Here is a 20,077-nt window from a genome sequence, read left to right as displayed (position 1 = left end):
ATGAGATCACCCTCTGAGAGCGAATTTAGTCACAATCTGGGTGCATGATGGAAGAGGGCGGGTAACCAGGGTGTGACCTCTGGACTGGAATATAACAGAAGAATGTCTCAGCAGGATAAGAGGGCAGCAAAATAGAGGACTAGGGAGACCGTACTGGTAGGAACAAGGACAGTCAGGATCAATCTCCACTGAACATGTATCCCTAAGGACATAAATGCCCTAATCACAAACACAGATCCTCACTTTCCTCTGGTGACACAGTCACTGCTTCACTACCAGAATTCCAAAAATGTAACCTCAACTAAAAAGCTCTTATTAGTTTGTACTGGTTTGTCACCAAACAAGCAGCCTGTCTACCCAAGATGAGAGGAGGATCAAATGAGCTCCAAAAGAAATTCCTCCTGTTGTGAGAATTCTTAAAGAAAATTGCTGCAAAACCTCAGGCAAGCTTAGGATATGTCATGATAAGGTATTATTTTTCCAAATTCAGGAAGAAGGCTCACTAACTCCCTAGAAATCTTAATGGTAACTGTTAAAAAGTTTTTAAATCTACTTTAGGGTACATGCTTTACTCCCAAGCTGAAAGAACTCAACTATAGTGCCAGGCTTGCTACACATTTTAAGGAAAATGATAAAAGGATTATGTAAATTCTACTTACTTGTTATGGAGAAAAGAGGCAGAAATCCTTCATATAGAACCTAGCATAATAATAGCCATCATGTGTTGCATATTAATCACATGACAAATATTTGTTCTTATTACATCTAATGATCACAACTGAAAGGCAGGTTTTTATGGATTTGGAAGGTGGGACTCTGAAATCGCAAGTCACTTATTTAAAGTCATCCAGCAGAGCCACGATTCAAACCCAAGTCTTTCTGACTCACAGCTCATAGTGTTATTACTACACTACAGGACTTTCAAAATTTCAGATGCAATATACAATCTTTAACATTTAAAAAACTCTATAATTACAGTGTTGTTTATAATACTGAAAAATAAGAAATAACCTAGCTGGGCTCAGTGGCTCAGTCTGTAATCCCAGCGCTTTGGGAGGCTGAGGTGAGTGGATTGCCTGAGCCCGCGGGTTCGAGATCTGCCTGGGCAACTTGGCGAGACCTCATCTATACAATAAAATAAAAAATTAGCCTGGCATGGCAGTGCATGCCTGTAGTTCCAGTTATGGAAGGCTGAGGCAGAAGGATTGCCGGAGCCCAGCAAGTCAAGGTTGCAGTGGCCAGGAACGGCCACTGCACTCCAGTCTGGGTGACAGAGTGAAACTCCAACTCAAAAAAAAAAAAAAGAAAGAAAAGAAATAACCTAAATGACTAATAATAATAAGGAATTGATAAAGTATGGCACATGTAAACAATAGAAGCAGTAATTAAAACTAAGATTTTGCAATAATCACAAACATTTACAGAGAGCCAGATACCAGGCTCTGAGCTTAGTAGTTTCCACAAATTATCAAATATTTACAAGGATCTTATGTAGATGGGTACCTTTAAAATTCTATCACACACATAAAGAAACAGGTTTAGAAAAGTTGCTTAGTTTCATAAAGTTATTAAGTGGGAATCACACTTCAAACTCAGATCTGTCTGATTTATAACTAGATGCTTAATTATACTATCACCTAAAAATTAGTTAAGAATATAGAAAGGATATGAGATTAAAAAAAGCAAGTTATAAAACATTATGTAAAATATGATCTCATTTAGATTTTTTTTAAAAACCACTTTAGTGAGATATAATTCACATGCCCATAAAATTCATACAATTTTCTACACAAAAAAATTGTTTTTAGTATATTCACACAGTTGCACAACCATCACCACTATCTAATTTTGGAACATTTTCATCAGTCCAAAAAAGAAACTCCACATGCATAAGAAGTCACTACCCATTCCCTCCTTTCTCTAGCCTCTGACAACCTTTAATCTACTTTGTGCCTACAGATTTGCCTATTTTAGACATATTGTGTAAGTAAGATCATACAATACGTGGTCTTTTGTGTCTGGCTTCTTTTTACTAATATGTTTTCAAGTTCATCCATGTTGTACCATGCATCAGCACTTCATTTCCTTTACTGCTGAATAATATTCCACTGTGTGGATATACCACATTTAGATCACCCACTCAATAGCTGATGAACATTGGGTTGTTTCTGCTTGTTGGCTATTATGAATAATGAACATCTGTATACAAGTTTTTTTGTAGACATGTTTTCGCTTCTCTTGAGTGCATATCTAGAAGTAGGCCTACTGGGTCACACTTTGCTGTTTAACACTTTGAGGAACTGGCAGACTTTTCCCAAGTGGCTGAATCATTCTATGTCCCCACCAGCAATGTATGAAGGTTCCAATTTCTCCACATCCTTGTTTATCATTTGTTACTCACTTTTTAATTTCACTATCCTGGTGGGTATAAAATGGCATCTCTTTGTGATTCGGTTGGACTTTTAAAAATGCAGTTATATATGCATGGGCCATATATGTGTACAGAAAAACGTTCTGAAGAAGAGGCAAGATTGTTACTATACCCATCAAACTGAAAATTCCAGAAAGGCCTGTCTTGTTCACTGAGGTGTCTGAAGTGTCTGCAATAGTACCTGGCATACTACAGGTCCTCAATAAATATTAATGAATACTAATAAGTATTTTTTCATTTTTCCATATAAAAAACTCTCAAGACATTTTAAGTTCTTTTCAAATTTAAAAATTCATTAAAATAAAAGTTGTCTATCTTGGTCACTGGTTGAAAGTAGAATATTTTGAAATAAAATTCTCTGGGTAATAACTGGTAAAAATCAAATTTATTCAACTTCCTGAGAACTTTTCTCAAATCTTCATATGGCTAAATCATCTGCATACAAAAAAAATGTTAATGACAGAGCCTTTAGCCAGGAGTAGTAGCAGGCACCTGGGTTTCCAGCACTTGGAAGGCTGAGGCGGAAGGACTGCCTGAGCCCAGGAGGTCGAGGATGTGGTGGCTATGGATGTGCCACTGCACTCCAGCCTGGGTGACAGAGTGAGACTCCAACTCAAAAAAAAAAAAAAATGACAGAACTTTATCCACTGGGAATGTATAATTAATGAAGGGTCTTGAGAGCATGTTTGGTGCTTCCTGAGCTCCAAGTTCTCTCTGTTCTATCTCCAGACTGGGTCCAGCTGCCAAGCAAATTCTATTAAGTTGGCCTTCAGCTTACTCCCAGGAAAGAAGATGCCACTTTTAACAAGTCTGATAAACACACAGATTTATAAACCTTGTCTCTAAGGAAAATAGTTTGGATTGCATTTATTTATTTGTTTAATTATTTCAAGTCTTACTCCATTAGCACTATACACCACTCTTCACCAGTCAGCTGAACAAGGAAAGTGTGGAAAGGCTAATAGGTGAAAAGAGGAAGTCAATTTGCCCAGCAGGAAGTGGCTAGACATCCATTACCTGTTTCACCTGTAGCCCATGACTCCAGATCCTTTCCAGGAGGTCACAAAGGCTGGCAATCAGGGTGTTCTCTTCCACCCCGGTGATATTCACCTCCCCATGTCCTAGCTCCACAGCTTCTCGGCCCATCTTCTCCACCAGCATCCTCTTGGTCTGTAAGGAATCAGTCAATAATATTGGTAACCACAGTAAACAGGATCACATACAATTGGAGAGGGCTGTGACATCCTGCATGGTACATCTGCTGGGCTAGGAGGGACAAGATAAATAAGCCCCAGGAACACAGAATATATTTATACCTATTAGGTCAGGTTATGGGGGAGTACATGCTTTAAAACTTTGGTTAAGAAAAAGATAAGAACACAGTAATCACTGTATGACCACTGGCCAGTGATTTCATCACTCTGGATGCAGTTTTTACACTTATAAGAACAGTTGAATAAAACACTTCAGTCATGCTCACCTCTGACATTCCCTATTCTCACTGCTTAAATGACATTATTAAACAAAACTTAAAGCATATATACAACCTATAAATGTATCACAGTAACTATTAAAGGGATAAAAAATTGATGAGGATATTTTTAGACAAAAATTCTCAAAAGTTTATTGTAAAAACATAACCAAAAAAAACACACACTAGCCGGGCTCGGTGGCTCAGCCTGTAATCCCGCGCCTTTAGGAGGCTGAGGTGAGTGGATTGCCTGAGCCCGCGGGTTTGAGACCCGCCTGGGCAACTTGGCGAGACCTCATCTCTACAATAAATCAAAAAAAGTAGCCGGGCGTGGTAGCGCGCGCCTATAGTTCCAGCTACTTGGAAGGCTAAGGTGGAAGGATCGCTGGAGCCCAGCAGGTCAAGGCTGCGGGGACCGGGAGCGGCCACTGCACTCCAGTCTGGGAGACAGAGTGAGACTCCATCTCAAAAAAAAACAAACAAAAAAAACACCACATACTGTTTAATGATAATCACAGATTTTATTAAATACTATGTGCCAGGGACTATAGTTAGCATTGCAATATTTCATTTAAGCCTCCTAACAATTCTGAGACAACTATTATTATCATTCCCAATTTACCAATAAGGAAATTGAGGCGAGATAAGTCATTGGCCCAAAATCAAACAGCAAAGAAATAGTAGATCTGGCCTTTGAAACCAAGTCTGCCTGAATCTTCAGTTCAAGTTCTTAAATAAGATTTAATTATGTTATAAATTTACAACCCATAAAAATCTAAAAAGGGGGGGAGTCACTCCTAATCCTACCTTTCAGAAACAACAACTCAATATTTTGCCATACTTCTTTCCAGTGTTACTGTTTTTAACTTTTTTGTTGTGAAATATATCATACACACACACACACACACGCGCGCGCGCGCACTATTATACTATTATAAACAGCACCTAGGTAAAGAAACACAATACTGCCCATCTTTACCTTTGAAGTGCCCCATGTGCGCTCCTCCAATCACCTTTTCATTGTGTAAGTGGTCACTTCTAGAGTGACCACTTACACAATGAAAACACAGAAAAGCAAGTAAATTATTATCACCAATATTTTTGTCCCTAAACAATATGGCTTAGGTTTGCATGTGGTACATTTTCTTTTGTGAATTGCTTTTTTTTTTTTAAAGAGATGGAGTGTCACCATGTTGCCCAGGCTGGATCAAACTCCAGGGCTCAAGCAATCCTTCTGTCTCAGTCTCCCAAGCAGCTGGAATTACAGGTACATGCCACCACACCAGATTTGTTACAGTATTTGTTTTTTCACTCAATTGGAGAGGGCTGTGACAGCCTACATAGTACATCTGCTGGGCTAGGAGGGACAAGATGAATAGTCCCCAGGAACATAGAATATATTTATACCTATTATAGGTCAGGTTATGGGGGAGTACATGCTTGTGAAAGGAACACATTGAGGGTTATAACTCCTGTTCCCTTCCATTGTTGAATAGCGTTCCACTGTATGAATATACCACAATTTATTTATAAATTTTCCTACTGATTGATTTTTTAATTATTTTCAATTTGGGGCTATTACAAAGAATGCTGTTGTAAATTTCTTATACTTATCTCCTGGGGCATGCTGCAAAAGTTTCTTAGGGAATATACCTAGGAGAAAAATTACTAGATAATGATGCCATGCTGTTTTCTAATGTAATCATACCAATTTATATCTCCAACAGTATGAGATTTCCTGGTGCCCCACGTGCTAGCCAACGCTTTGTGGTATTAAAATGATTACTGTATTTCTTCAATTCTAGGATGCACATTTTCTCACATAATAACATGTCTGAAACTGGTATGTATTTCATAGTCATCACTAGCCAGACACAGGAAGTTGTCATAGCCTGAGCATGCATCTTGAAACTTAAAAATGAGTGTCAGCATCTTGGCGGAAAAAAATTCCAGAGACAATAGAGGAGTACTCTTAAGAAATGTTACATCACCAGTGTTCTTGATGGCAGAAAAGCAGAAAAGACAATAACTATATAGAAAATATAGTTATCAAAGTGGGGACCAAAGGGAGGCCCAAACTTTACCTGTACAATAACCATTTGTAATCCTGAATTGTACCCCACATATTTAAAAGAAAATATAAAAATTAAAAAGGGTACAAAGGCTAAAAAGCAAAAAAAAGCAGAAAGAAAAATCAGTTGCATTTCTATATACACCCAGTGAGCACATGAACATGGAAACTGAAAACACAACACCAAAAAACAATACCAATTACAATTGTCTCCCAAAATTAAATACTTAAGTGTAGATATAACAAAATATATACAAGATTTGTATGCTGAAAACCACAAATGCTAACGAAAAAACTGAAGAAGATCTAAACAAATGAAGAAATATATTGTGTTTATGGTTTGGAAGACTCAAAATAGTAAAGATATCAATTCTTCCTAAGTTGGTATTATACAATTCCTATCAAAGTCTCAGAATTTTAAATACATAAATGGGATTATTCTCAAGTATATGGAAAGCCAAAGGAACTAGATTAGCTAAAACAACTTTGTAAAAAAAAAATAAAGTGGGTAAAAATCATTACCTGATTTGATAAAAAAAAAAGAAAATCATGACAAGATTTAACATTTGAATTTAAAATATCAGTACTGATATATTATTAATCTAATTTTTTTTTTTAATGAATCAGTCTTACTCTGTTGTCCAAACTGGAGTACAGTGACATAATCACAGCTACTGTAGCCTTGACCTACAGGGCTCAGGCAATCCTTTTGCCTCAGCTTTTATTTTTTATTTTGAACTGAAGTCTCACTCTGTCGCCAAGGCTGGAGGGCAGTGGCAAGCTCCCGGCCACTGCAGCCTCGACCTGCTGGGCTTCGGCGATCCTTCCGCCTCAGCCTTCCAAGTACTGGAAATACAGGCGCGCGCTACCACACCCGGCTATCAGCTTTTCAAGTTGCTGAGATTATAGGCATACACCACCACATGCAGCTAATTTCTTGATTTATTGTAGAGACAAGGTCTCACCATATTGCCTAGGCTGGTCTCCAACTCCCAGGCTCAGGAAATCCTCTCACCTCAGCCTCCCAAAGTGTTGGGATTACAGGCATGAACCACTATGCCCAGCCTAATCTAAGTGAACAATAATCATTTCTTCTGCAAGAGAAAGCATATCTTATTTCTTCCTATAAATGAACACAAATTGGAAACTGAAAAGGCAGGAAAATCTTTTTATTTCATTAATGAACAGGATGTAGGAGAGACTGAGTTAGCTGAACTGGCTTAAAAATTATGGTATGAAAGACTAATTAATAGTTGAAAGACTCTTTTTAGCCAGACACAGTGGCTCATGCCCATAATTCCAACACTTTGAGAGACTAAGGTGGGAGGATTGCTTGAAGCCAGGAGTTCGAGACTAGGCTGGGCAACAAAGCTAGACTTCATCTCTACAAAAAAATGGAAAAGTGAGCCAGGCATGGTGGCACACACCTGTACTCCCAGCTACTCAAGAGGCTGAAGTAGGAGGATCATTTGAGCCCAGGAGTTTGAGGTTGCAGGGAGCCATGATCATGCCACTGTACTCTAGCCTGAGTGATAGAGACTCTGTCTCAAAAAAAAAAAAAGACTCTTTTTATTAGAAAAGACATTTAAATGCATAACTAGAACATTTAAAACTGCCTTTGTAGACTGGAGAAAAACATCCAAGAAACCTAAGCTTAAACTGAATAACATACTTTGACCTGGCACATTATAGGTACACAGTAAATTCCTGTTTATAGACATAAGAGATCACTGCTATCAGATTAAAATACAGAGGCAATAACATTTTCATACACCTAAGACTAATCTGTTGAAGAGTGAAGAGAAGACTAATCTGATTTCAAGTAATATAAAATGTCTAACATAACAAACTATGCCTATAATCCCAGCTGCTCAGGAGGCTAAGGTAAGAGAAGATTACTTGAGCTCAGGAGTTCAAGACCAGCCTGAGCAACACAGTGAGATCTCATCTCAAAAAAGAAAAATTTCTTTAATTAAGTTAAAGTAAACAAAAACTACATCTCTCTCTCTGTTTTAAAGAATACATAGTAAGTTTAAGCCAGACATGGTGGCTCACGCCTGTAACCGCAGCACTTTGGGAGGTGAAAGCAAGAGAACTCCCTGTGCCCAAGGGCTCAAGACCAGCCCTGACAACTGACGAGACCTTGTCTCTACAATAAATCAAAAAATTAGTCAGGGGTGGTGGCACACACCTGTAGTTCCAGCTACTTGGAAGTCTGAGGGAGAAGGATCGCCTGAGCCCAGCAGGTCGAGGCTGTAGTGGCCATGAGCATGCCACTGCACTCCAGAATGAGACTCTGACTCAAAAAAAAAATGTAAGTTTGTATCAAGCAAAGCATAGTTGCTCTCAATTAATCTCTATTTTATTTCAAACAAATAAACCTAATTCGAAGTTAGCAGGATCTTAAAATTAATACTATCCCATTATATTAACAGTATTGTATTATTTAGTTATATATTTAGAGTAGGGATCTCACTCTGTCACTCAGGCTGGAGTGCAGTGGCACGTTCATGGCTCACTACAGCCTTGACCTCCAGGGCTCAAGCAATCCTCTGCCTCCTGAGTAGCTGGGATTATGTCACATGCCATATGCCTGGCTAATTTTTTTGGCATTTTTGTAGAGATGAGGTCTCACTATGTTCTCCAGGCTGGTCTCGAATTCCTGGGCTCAAGTATTTCTCTTGCCTCAGCTTCCCTAAGTGTTAGTTATAGGCGTGAGTCACAGCCTAACAGTATTTTTTTAAATCAAGGAGAGATGGTCAGAGGGAAGTCTTGGTTTCACCTTTGCTGCCAACAGGAATAGCACTCACACTAAGGTGTATACAGCTTACCTTATTGCGACATTCTTTCAGCAGGCCCTCTACAAACTTCCAATTGGTCTGGGCAATCACTGATGGAGAGAGGTTGGACAGTTTTGGCTGGCGGATGGTGCTGCCCATAGTCCTGGCTTCCTGGATGTACTTCTATATCAAACAAAAATAAAGATCCTTTTTGTCCACGCACACAAAAGGTAGGTGACCAGTATTGATGGATGCCTGAAGAGGGCACTATCTTTCCACACTTTCTTAATGCTTCTTTCTAGACTCAGAAATAGTTATGAACAGAAAGTTTAAAATGCAGTTCTTGCATCAAAGGGAAAAACTAAGATGATATGATTATTTCTGCTCTCACTGATGTAAACCACTCCCTGAGTACCATAACTACCATTGATTTAAAGGTATAAGAGGCGCCAGGCTCGGTGGCTTAGCCTGTAATCCCGCGCCTTTGGGAGGCTGAGGTGAGTGGATTGCCTGAGCCTGGGCAGCGAGAACTCATCTCTACAATAAATTAAAAAATCAGCCGGGCGTGGTAGTGCATGCCTGTAATTCCGGCTACTCGGAAGGATGAGGTGGAAGGATTGCCGGAGCCCAGCAGGTCGAGGCTGCAGTGGCCGGGAGTGGCCACTGCACTCCAGTCTGGGCGACAGAGTGAGACTCCAACTCAAAAAAAAAAAAAAAAAAAGTACAAGAGGCAAAAAAAGCATGGCTACAGCATGGATAGTTCAGCGTACCTCAAATCAAATCTCAGCATACCACTGAGAAAATCATCTTCCCCAACCAAGCTGAGGAATTTAACTCCTCTGTCCAGATCAAAGATGTCTACCTTTTCTATGATAAAGTATAAAATAGGCTGGGCTTGGTAGCTCAGCCTGTAATCCCAGCACTTTGGGAGGCCGAGGTGAGTGGATTGCCTGAGCCTGCGGGTTTGAGACCCACCCAGGCAGCTTGGTGAGACCTCATCTCTACAATACATCAAAAATTAGCCAGGCGTGGTAGCGCACACCTTTAGTTCTGGCTACTTGGAAGGCTGAGGCGAAAGGATCGCGTAGCTCAGCAGGTCGAGGCTGCGGTGGCCAGGAGCATGCCACTGCACTCTAGTCTGGGCGACGGAGTAAGACTCCAACTCAAAAAAAAAAAAAGTATAAAATTAGGGCCTAAAAAATAAAACTGCACACTCAAAACAACAGCATTTACTGCTTTCTACAATGTGCTGGTGATTCTCCACATGTTGTTTAACACAGAACCCTCATCATGCAGCAAAAGCACACTGGCGTCCTCTCAGTGGGTTTGTGGCCAACATTGTTTCCCCAGAATTCTCCTTTACTCCATATTTATTCCAGTAGCACAACTCTGTCCATTCTATCTCATGGCCCCTTAGTCTGCCCCTACTACCAAGGTTAGCCTTCAATTACTATTACTTAGATTACTGTTATCTGCCTCTAACTTGCTAACTGTCTCTGTATCTCCTTCCTCCAAAATATTCTGCCCATAGCTTCCTTTACACAAGACACACCAGGCTTTACATCATGTCATTTCCTCAATTTGAAATGCTCTTCTTTCTCTCTAACAATCTTATCATCCTCAGGCTTAAACAGATGCTGGCTCCTCTTCCAAATCATCTTGTTTGATGATACCCCAAGTAGAACTGACCTCTGTTTACTCTAATCGGTAATCAAACACTGGTTTACCCTCACATGGCCATCTCAAAAGATTATTCTACTGTAGTTATCTGCATACCTGACTTTGCTCCCTTAACAAACTGGTATTCCCTGAGGTCAAGGTTACCTGTGCATCATCTTTATATTTCAAAGCCCTTACCTCTGTGATTCTGACCAAGAACACGTGGTCAATAAACACTGCTGAAAACAGTAATCAGGAGGTGAGGTAGAAGACTTTTAAAATAACACCAATAACCAAAATTCCTTTTGCCACTCTCACAAAAAATCTAAGCTCAGCTATATCCTGTAAATCCACAGTTGAAAATTTATAACCATACCTTGCAATTTTAATTTATTCCTTTAAAAAATAGTAAAGGCAAAATATGTTATTTTCCTATTCACTGAGATGCCAGATGCATATGAAAACAGTATCTTTTGTTGAGTTCTATCTGTGTAAGATGAAAATTGCAGGGTCTTTACTCAAAAAGAAGTTTCTGAAAGTAAATTCCTATTTTCACAATTTTTCTGTAACTAGGTAAGGCAGGGACTCCAACTTAAGGTTTAAAACTTTAAACTGTACAAGAAACAAGTTACAGTAGAGCTGAGAAACTCAGCTTAAAAGCAATAAAAATTCAGGAGGTAAATTCAAGAATCCTCAGTCCCCATGTAACTGATAATAACACTCTTCTCCCTCAGTCCTCAAAGGGAAAAAAAAGTCCATTTTATCTTGTTTTAAAGTAAGGTACAGAAAAAGTAGGAAAAAAATCACCCCCTCCTCAGATTCAGAGATTCACAGTACTAACCCAAGTTCAGCTTTTCCTCCTTCTCACTCTTAACAGAATTAACTTCTTTCCTACCACATCACACAAACAAAAAAGTCTCCCACCAATTCTAAAAGGATTTCTCCTAAGTTCCAAGTTCTTAATTTCTGAGGTTCTACAGAACCCCCAGAAAGTGAGTAACATGCATGAATGATTGTGGAGCAGACCTACATAGTTAGTAGCTAGCTGCCTCTTCAAAACATCCTACATTCTGATTTGTCATAACCTAGATCCAGCAACAGCTATTGGGAACTGGATCTATTATTAATCCTTCTTTATGGAGAGAGGTCATTGCTGGGACATTTGAATCAGACCAGAGGCCAAGGAAATGAGAGAGAGAATTGTATGGCATGTTAATAGGATCATTCCTTGTCATTTTTAAGGTATCTTACCTCTCTCTGGTCATTATCTAATCGCAGGTGTTCTGTGTGCTGCTTCTGCCGATCTTTCCGCCTCCACTGCGCAGGGGCATTCCTTTTCGTCCACCTAACAGAACCAAAGTAAGCAATTAACAACATCTCACTTAAAAAAAAGTAAGGTCAACTGACAGAAGAAAACTTGAATGTCTAGGGGTCAATGCTAAACATAGAAAATGACCAAGTCACCAGAGACAGCTCAGAAACCTTGAAAAAGAGCAGACTAAAGATTAGTGACTGGACATGAGAGATACAACTCCTCAAGAAAGGCGTATCTCAAAACAGCTATAAAAACTGCACATGTAGATCTAACACTATACTCATTTAATTCTGTCTGGGCTCTGATCACACACCTCCAAAAGTAACTAATGAAGAGGAATTCTGCTAAGCTATCTACTTTAAGTTCAGATTCCAATTATTTCAACCACCACTTAGTGAAGACATGCTGTTGCATGGGATACAGGCATAAGAGGATTTTAACCCAGCTGCAGCGTGGCTTTTTGCAGGTCCTGAACATGTGGAGCTATCCCAATTTGCACAGTGGAGACAGGAGCTGAAAGATACTATGTCACCTGTTTTCTTATTCAAACCAGTGAACAACCTAGACAGTTTGAGTCTCTCCCTATTTCCCTTACAAAGTCCAAGAGCCTTCTGTGGATACCAGCTCCAACCCAGTCACTGGATGACCCTCACAACTACCGCTAGGGAGCTGGGTCAGGGAATCCCTGGAACTAACTCACTTGTTGCTGGCTGGCCCGGTGGAAAGTACATCAGACTGCAGCTTAGGGAAGAAGCCTGGCTCATACTTCCCTTGTCCGATCTTCATGTCAAGTAAGTGTGGATGAATTGCAGTGTGGTCAATTTTTGCTAGGCGCAGCTCAATTGCTTTCTCTGATGAGAACAGTGACAACAAAAATCAAGTCAAACATTCGTTTAAAGGTTGGTAACTCTTCCATTCAAGATTAAGTAAAGGGACAGATTTTTACTCTCCTGCATAAAATAACAGAAAAATAAAACCACGCAAAATATATAAAACAATGAATTTCGAAACACCGAACATCAGGCAACGAAGACACAGATCCCTGAGAAACAGGAAACAACTGCCGTAACCCCTACAACTGCCCCAGCTAACTTCCTTGAGAAAGTTTCCAGGCTTTGGTGCAGGGAGGGAAAATCTAGGCAGAGTCTGATGGACTCCCTGAGTTAAGGAGATCAAGGTGGCTAGAGTTAATAAAAAAATGGCACCAGAGAGAAGAGAGAATCCAGGGGATCTGCAGAGGATCTCCTATGAGTATTCAGCAGGATAACTGATCAGTTCATGCAAGTTAAAAACCTATTTAAGGCTAGGGAGTGAAAAGCATCTGAAAAGAAGAGAAGAAACAGTAAACAATGCTCATATAGGACTGGAAACAATGCCTGTCCCCACCTGCCAGACTGGAAAAGGTAATCATTCAAGGAGCATTGGGTAGAGGACTCAGACAGTCTAGCCTCAGTAGTAGAGAATCAGTCACAGAGTAAAGGATTCTCTGGTCCCACCAAACAACATTTTTTTTTTTGAGTCAGAGTATCACTCTGTTGCCCAGGCTAGAGTGCAGTGGCACACTCACAGCTACTGCAGCCTCAACCTACTGGGCTCAGGCGATCCTTCTGCCTCTGTCTTTCAAGTAACTGAAACTACAGGTATGTGCCACCACATCCAGCTTAAGTTTTTTATTTACTGTAGAGACCAGGTCTTGACACATTACCCAGACTGGTCTTGAAACCATGGGCTCAGGCAATCCTCTCACCCCTGCCTCTCAAAGTGCTGAGATGACAGGCATGAGCCACCTTGCCTGGCCAGTAAAATATTAAAAGGAAAAAAACAAAAAAATCAAACTATTTCCAAGTAACTTAGCTATATCCCAGAACAAAGATCAAGAATATTTATAGGAATACAGAAGTATTCAGTACTCAAAATAATAAAATTCACAATGTCTGGCAACTAATAAAAAATTACTTGGCAAACAAGCCAGATAATACATTAAAACTAAATAAATAAATAGATGAATGAATGAATGAATAAATAAATAAAATCAATTGAAACTGACCCAGAAATGACATGAACATTAGAATTAGCAAGCAAGGTTATTAACAGTTATTATAACTATATTTAACTGTATTATAACATTTGCTGAGAAATTAAATAGACAAGTCAGCTACAGTGGTATAATCTCAGCACTTTACAAGACCAAGGCAAGAGGATCATTTAAGGCCAGGAGTTCAAGACCAACCTGGACAACATAGACCTGTCTCTACAAAAAAGTATGCTGAAAGACTCTCTCTCTATAAAAAATTAGGCTAGGTGCGGTGGCTCATACCTATAATCCCAGCACTTTGGGAGGCAGAGGCAAGAGGATTGCCTGAGCTCAGGGGTTCAAGATCAGCCTGTGTAACTTGGTGAGACCTCGTCTCTACAATAAATCAAAAAATTAGTCAGGCATAGTGGTGCATGCCTGTAGTTCCAGCTACTTGGAAGACTGAGGTAAAAGGATCACCTGAGTCCAGCAGGTAGAGGATGCAGTGGCCATGAGCATGCCACTACACTCCAGCCTGAGCAACAAAGAGTGAGACTCCAACTCAAAAAAAAAAACAGCCAGGTATGTGGCACATGGCTGTACTCCTCCTAGCTGCTCAGGAGGTTGTGGCAGGAAGACATTTGAGCCCAGGAGTCTGATGTTACAATGGACTCTGATCATGCCACTGCACTACAGCCTGGCAACAGAGCACGATCAAACTCTTAAAAAAAAAAACAAAACCTATAAACATGAAAGATTTTTTTTTGAGTCAGAGGCTCACTCTGTCACCCAGAGTGCTGGGATTACAAGCGTGAGTCACTGCGTTTGGCCTGAAAGATATTTTTTTTCATTTATTTTAAAATTATGGGATACAGTTAAGGGTTAGGTATACAAATATTCATTGTGAAGGTACCCTTGTTGATAAGGTGTGCCCCTCGCCCTTCCCAGGCAGATATCTACTACCATTACTGAAAGATATTTTTAAAGACTCAATTCAAACTTCCAGAAATAAAAGCTATGATATCTGAGCTGAAAAATACACTGGCTACATTAAAAGAAAAAAAAAAAAAAAATCACAGGGAAAAAAAACAGTAAACTTGAAGCCATAGTAATGAAATGATTTCAAAGAAATCACACAGAGGAAAAAAAAACTGTGTTTTAATTAAAGAGTATCAATGGGCTCTGGGACAACTTTAAACAGCCCCAGAGATTACCTAGATGTGTAACTAGGGTACCTAAAGTAGGGATGGGGAGAAATTACTAGAAGAAATATTGGCTAAAATTTTTCCAAATTTGACATAAACAATAAATTCACAGATCTAAGAAGCTCAAAAATCCTAAGCACAAGAATCATTAAGAGAGGTACACAAAGGTACATCATAAATAAAAGCAGTCATAAAAAGAAAATCTTAAAATTTCATGTAGAGAGAAACACAAAATTAAGGATGACAGCAGATTTCTTATCAGAAAACAACACAAATGAGAAGACAGTGGAGCAACATCTTTAAAGTACTGAAAGACAGACTAGGTGCAGTGGCTCATGCCTGTAATCCCAGCATTTTGGAAGGCCGAGGCAGGAGAATCACTTGAAGCCAGGAATTCAAGACCAGCCTGGGCAACATAGTATGACCCTATCTCTACAGAAAAATTTTAAATTAGCTAGGTGTGGTAGCACGCACCTACCTACCTACTGGGGAGACTGAGGTGAGATGATTGCTGGAGCCCAGGAGTTCGAAATTGCAGTGAGCTATGATCACACCACTGCACTCTAGCCTGGGTTACAGAGTAAGACCCTGTCTCTAAAATAAACAAATAAATAAAAATACAGCACTGAAAGAAAAAACTGTCAACCTATACTCAGTGAAAACATCCTTCAAAGACTAAGACAAAATAAAAATGTTTTTAAAATTAAACAAGTTGAAAGGATTAATTACCAACAAATTACACTGCAAGAAATGATAAAGGAAGTTCTTCAGGAAGCAGAAAAATGAAAACAAATGGAAATATGAATCTACACAAAAGATAGAAGAGCACCAGAAATAGTAGCAACATAGATAAGTATATTAAATTTTGCTCCTATTATCTAAATCTCTTTAAAAAGCAACTGTTTAAACAAAAATAACAATGTAGTATGGAGTTTTTATAGATATGTAAAAGTAAATAAATGACAACAACAGCATATAGTCAGGAGGACAGAAATGAAAACATAGTTTTGTAAAGTTTTTTTTTTTTAAGTTGGGATCTCACTATGTTACCAAGGCTGGACTCAAGCTCCTGGGCTCAAGCAATCCACCCACTCCAGCCTCCTGAGTAGCTGGGACTACACATGTACACGGCCATGCCAAGTAGTTTTTTTATAGCTCTTATATAGAAGTTATATTATACTCACTTGAAAATAAACTGTGATAAGTTAAATATGTACTACAAATCCTAAATCAACTGCTATAATAACACAAGTATAACTAGTAAGCCAGCAAAGTAGATAAAATGGAATCATAAAAAAATATTTAAAATATTCTACTGATGGACAAAGGCAGAAAAAGAGGGGAAAAGAGCAAACGAATCCGTAGGCTTAGGTAATTCTCTTGCCTTGGCCTCCCAAAGTGCTGGGATTACAGGCATGAGACACCGTGCCCGACCAGAAGCTTATTTCTTAGTGATAAAAGGGTCAATTAATCAAGAAGACATAGCAGTCCTAATGGTTTTATGCATCTGATAACAGACAGATGCACTAGATAACAGTCTCAATACATTTAAAATCATTTGAGTCATGCCAGGCACAGTAGCTCATGACTGTAATCTCAGCACTTTGGGAGGCCAAGGCAGGAGGCTCGCTTGAGTCCAGGAGTTTGAGACCAGCCTGGGCAAGACCCTGTCTAGCAAGACCCTGTCTCTACAAAAAGTAAAAATACATAAAATGAAATAATTTGAGTCACAAAGTATGTTCTCCAGCCACAATGATTAATAACAATATCTTAAAATTAAGTAACACACTTCTAAGTTACCCATAGGTCAAAGAAGAAAATCAAAAAGGAAATAAGGTATTTTGAACTGAATGAAAATGAGAACATAACATATCAGAATTTGTGGGACGTCGAAGGAGATTTATTTTATTTATTTATTTTTTTGAGTTGGAGTCTTACTCTGTTGCCCAGGCTGGAGTGCAGTGGCATGCTCATGGCCACTGCAGCCTTGAACTGCTGGGCTCAGGCGACCCTTCTGCCTCAGCCTTTCACGTAGCCGGAACTACAGGTGTGCTCTACCATGCCTGGCTTATTTTTTGATTTATTGTAGAAACAAGGTCTCACCAAGTTGCCCAGGCTAGTCTTGAACCCCTGAGCTTAGGCAACCCCCTCGCCTCAGCCTCCCAAAGTGTGGGATTACAGGCTTGAGTCACTGCACATGACCCAGAAGGAAATCTATGGCACTAAATACCTATCTCAGAAAAAAGGTTCTGGCCAGGTGCAGTGATTCACGCTTGTAATCTTAGCACTTTGGGAGGCTGAGGAGGAGGGATCATTTGAGCCCAAGAGTTCAAGACAAAATAAAAAAACGTAGCTGGCCATGGGGTTACTGCACTCTAGCCTGGGCAAGAAAGTGAGACTCTAACACAAATTTAAAAAACAAAAGAAAGAAAAAGGTCTCAAATTATTAATTTCAACTTCAACTTAAAAAATTAGAAAAAGAGAAAATTAAATCCAAAACAGGTACAAGAAAGGAAATAAAATCAGAATAAAATCAATAAAATGGCAAACAGAACATTAATGAATCTAAAAACAGGTTCTTTCCTAAGATCAATAAAACTGATAAACTTCTAGTCAGACTGATCAGGATTAAAAAAGAGAAGACACAAATTACCAATGTGAGGAATAAGAGAGGTGACATTGGTACAGATTATACAGATAATAAGAGAATAGCCAGATGTGGTGGCTCACAACTGTAATCCCAGTGCTTTGGAGGTCAAGGTGGGAGGATGGCTTGAGGCGAGGAGTTTATGACCAACCTGAACAACATAGCGAGATCCTGTCTCTACAAAAAATTTTTTTCAATTAGCTGGGCATTGTGATGTGCACCTATAGTTCTAGCTCCTGGGGAGGCCAAGGCAGGAGTACTGTTTGAGCCTAGGAGTTCAAGACCAGCATGGGCAGCATAGCAAGACCTCTTCTTCATAAAAAATTAGCCAGGCATGGTGGTGCATGCCTGTACCTAGCTACTCAGAACGGTGAGGCCGAAGGATCACTTGAGCCCAGGAGGTTGAGGCTGCGATGAGTCATGATTGCGCCACTGCACTTCAGCTAGGTAACAGAGTGAAATCTCGACTCAAAAATAAAAATAAAAGTAAGCCAGGCATAGTGGCTCATGCCTGTAATTCCAGCACTTTGGGAGGCTGAGGTGAGAGAACTGCCTAAGCCCACAGGTTCAAGACCGCCTGGGCAACATGGTGAGACCTCGTCTCTAAGATAAATCACAAAGACTAGCCAGGCATGTGGCAAATACCTATAGTTCTAGCTACTTGGAAGACTGAGGCGGAAGGATTGCCTGAGACCAGCAGGTTGAGTCTATGGTGGCCATTGAGTGTACCACTGCACTCCAGCCTGGGCAACACAGTGAGCCTCCTACTAAATAAATAAACAAATAAGTGAGTAAATAAATAAGTAAATAAATAAGTGAATGAATGAATAATAAATAAATAAATATAACCCTTCATTTACTTAACCCACTGCTGATTAGGTTCTCTTACTTACAGTGAGACCCATTCCTAACTGACAATGTTAAAGGATAAAAAAGAAGACTGCCAGGCAAAAAAAAAAAAAACAAAACAAGGAAAAAGCACTGCAGGCAATGGGAACCATGCAAGCAAAGGCAGAAACAAAAAAGGAGGCTGGCATAGTCAGAAGAATGGACATGTTAAATGACATAATGTAAGAGGCTTAGAATGTATAGCTCCAAGGAGACTTTACCTGCTTCATCCACAGTGGTACACTTCTGGTACATGGACGTGCGGAGAGTAGGTGTGCGAACATTCAACAGTCGGATCTTATCTACTCGGGAATCAAATACCCGGAGGACAGGGTCTTTATCATCATCATCATGACACATAATTTTGTTGTCAATGAAAGAAGCAAACATCTGGGTCTCCAGGAATCTCGAGAGAAAGGGCAGGTAGGGTTCAGGCTGGTCTGACAGAAAAGATGCCTGGTGGGAACAAAAAGAAACAGTCATTGCAGGGAAGAGGGTATGTCAGCCTTGACCAGCAAAGGTAATGTGCCCAAGGGATCCAGTAGGTTAATTCTTCCCTGAAGTTTCCTAGGTCTTTAGGAAAAGGAAACTGTAAAATCCCTTCATCTTGTTTGTTTGTTTATTAACATTCACCTAAATTCAGAATGGTTTATTTATTTATTAACATTCACCTAAATTCAGTATCCTATTAAGGCAACCAATCTTCCCAGAATCCTGATGTTCAATCTATTTGTATCTTTGACTTAAGAGGGAGGGCCCTTTGGCTGAAAGTAAATCACCTGTCAGTAATAATCCACATATACGTTCTTAAGCAACAAAATCTATTTTATCAACATCAGGGCCATAAACTTGTAATATAGTTTTATAATTATATAAAACTATAATATAATATTATAAAAGAAAAATTCATTTTCCATTACTTCTTTAAGACATAGCTGGCAAGTTCTCATTCCTCAACACCTCCCCTGTAGGATTACACTTACTTTATCAAAGTTTTGCATCTGCTCCCTGTTGGTAAACCAGGATTCCTTATCCTGACTGGGCTGAATTACAAACACTTCATAATCGGCAAACATCTGAGTGAAGCGATTGGCAAAAACTTCCCGGATCTGAATGTTTAGCTGGTAAATTCTGAGTTCTTCTTCATCACACTGAACTTTAAGATCCTTATTGCTGGTAGGGTCTTCACGCACTTCCAACTACAAAAAAAGGAACAGCAGTTAAGAACACAAACACTCTTACCTTTTAACCCCAAGAAATAAACTCATCTTATTTGTTTCCAGTGGTCATTTACTTAGCAACAAAAGAGGAACATATGGAAAGAAAAATAAAAGAAAAGGAGTCTGACATGGAAAAAGAAAATGAAAGAGTTCCACTTAGAGGTGTCCAACAATTCAATGAAAATGGAGATAAGATCATTATGGGAAGAAAGGGATTCAGCCATGGCGTTTTCCTAATTATCTCAAGAAGAAAAGAGGAAATCTGGGAACACAAAGCTGGGTCTCTCTTTATCGCTTTAATTTTCTCCTGCATATCACTTTCCTTATCTTTCTCCCTAAATATTTCCCTTTAAAAAAAAAAAAAAAGTCCTAGCCG

At 39.4% G+C, this 20,077-nt stretch overlaps 1 protein-coding gene across 3 annotated transcripts in view; it reads right to left on the bottom strand.

The window, feature by feature from the left end:
• DENND5A (DENN domain containing 5A) overlaps window positions 1-20,077 on the bottom strand; it is a 59,855-nt gene that overhangs the window by 15,708 nt on the left and 24,070 nt on the right. For all 3 annotated transcript variants that reach the window (XR_002481774.1, XM_008054557.2, XM_008054558.2), the window contains exons 6-11: window positions 19,465-19,680; window positions 18,703-18,937; window positions 12,428-12,578; window positions 11,664-11,757; window positions 8,805-8,936; window positions 3,449-3,601 (exon numbers count right to left, since the gene is read on the bottom strand). Coding sequence is in view for 2 of the 3 variants with exons in the window: in XM_008054557.2 (XP_008052748.1) it covers window positions 3,449-3,601; window positions 8,805-8,936; window positions 11,664-11,757; window positions 12,428-12,578; window positions 18,703-18,937; window positions 19,465-19,680 (981 nt within the window). In the remaining variant the exon portion in view is untranslated. The remainder of the gene's footprint in view (window positions 1-3,448; window positions 3,602-8,804; window positions 8,937-11,663; window positions 11,758-12,427; window positions 12,579-18,702; window positions 18,938-19,464; window positions 19,681-20,077) is intronic.

This window comes from Carlito syrichta, unplaced genomic scaffold (assembly GCF_000164805.1).
Source record: "Carlito syrichta isolate Samal-C Ts95f unplaced genomic scaffold, Tarsius_syrichta-2.0.1 Scaffold296499, whole genome shotgun sequence".
NCBI lineage: Eukaryota > Metazoa > Chordata > Mammalia > Primates > Tarsiidae > Carlito > Carlito syrichta.
The sequence above is the reverse complement of the archived record's forward strand: the minus strand, read 5'-3'. Positions and strand labels throughout refer to the sequence as shown.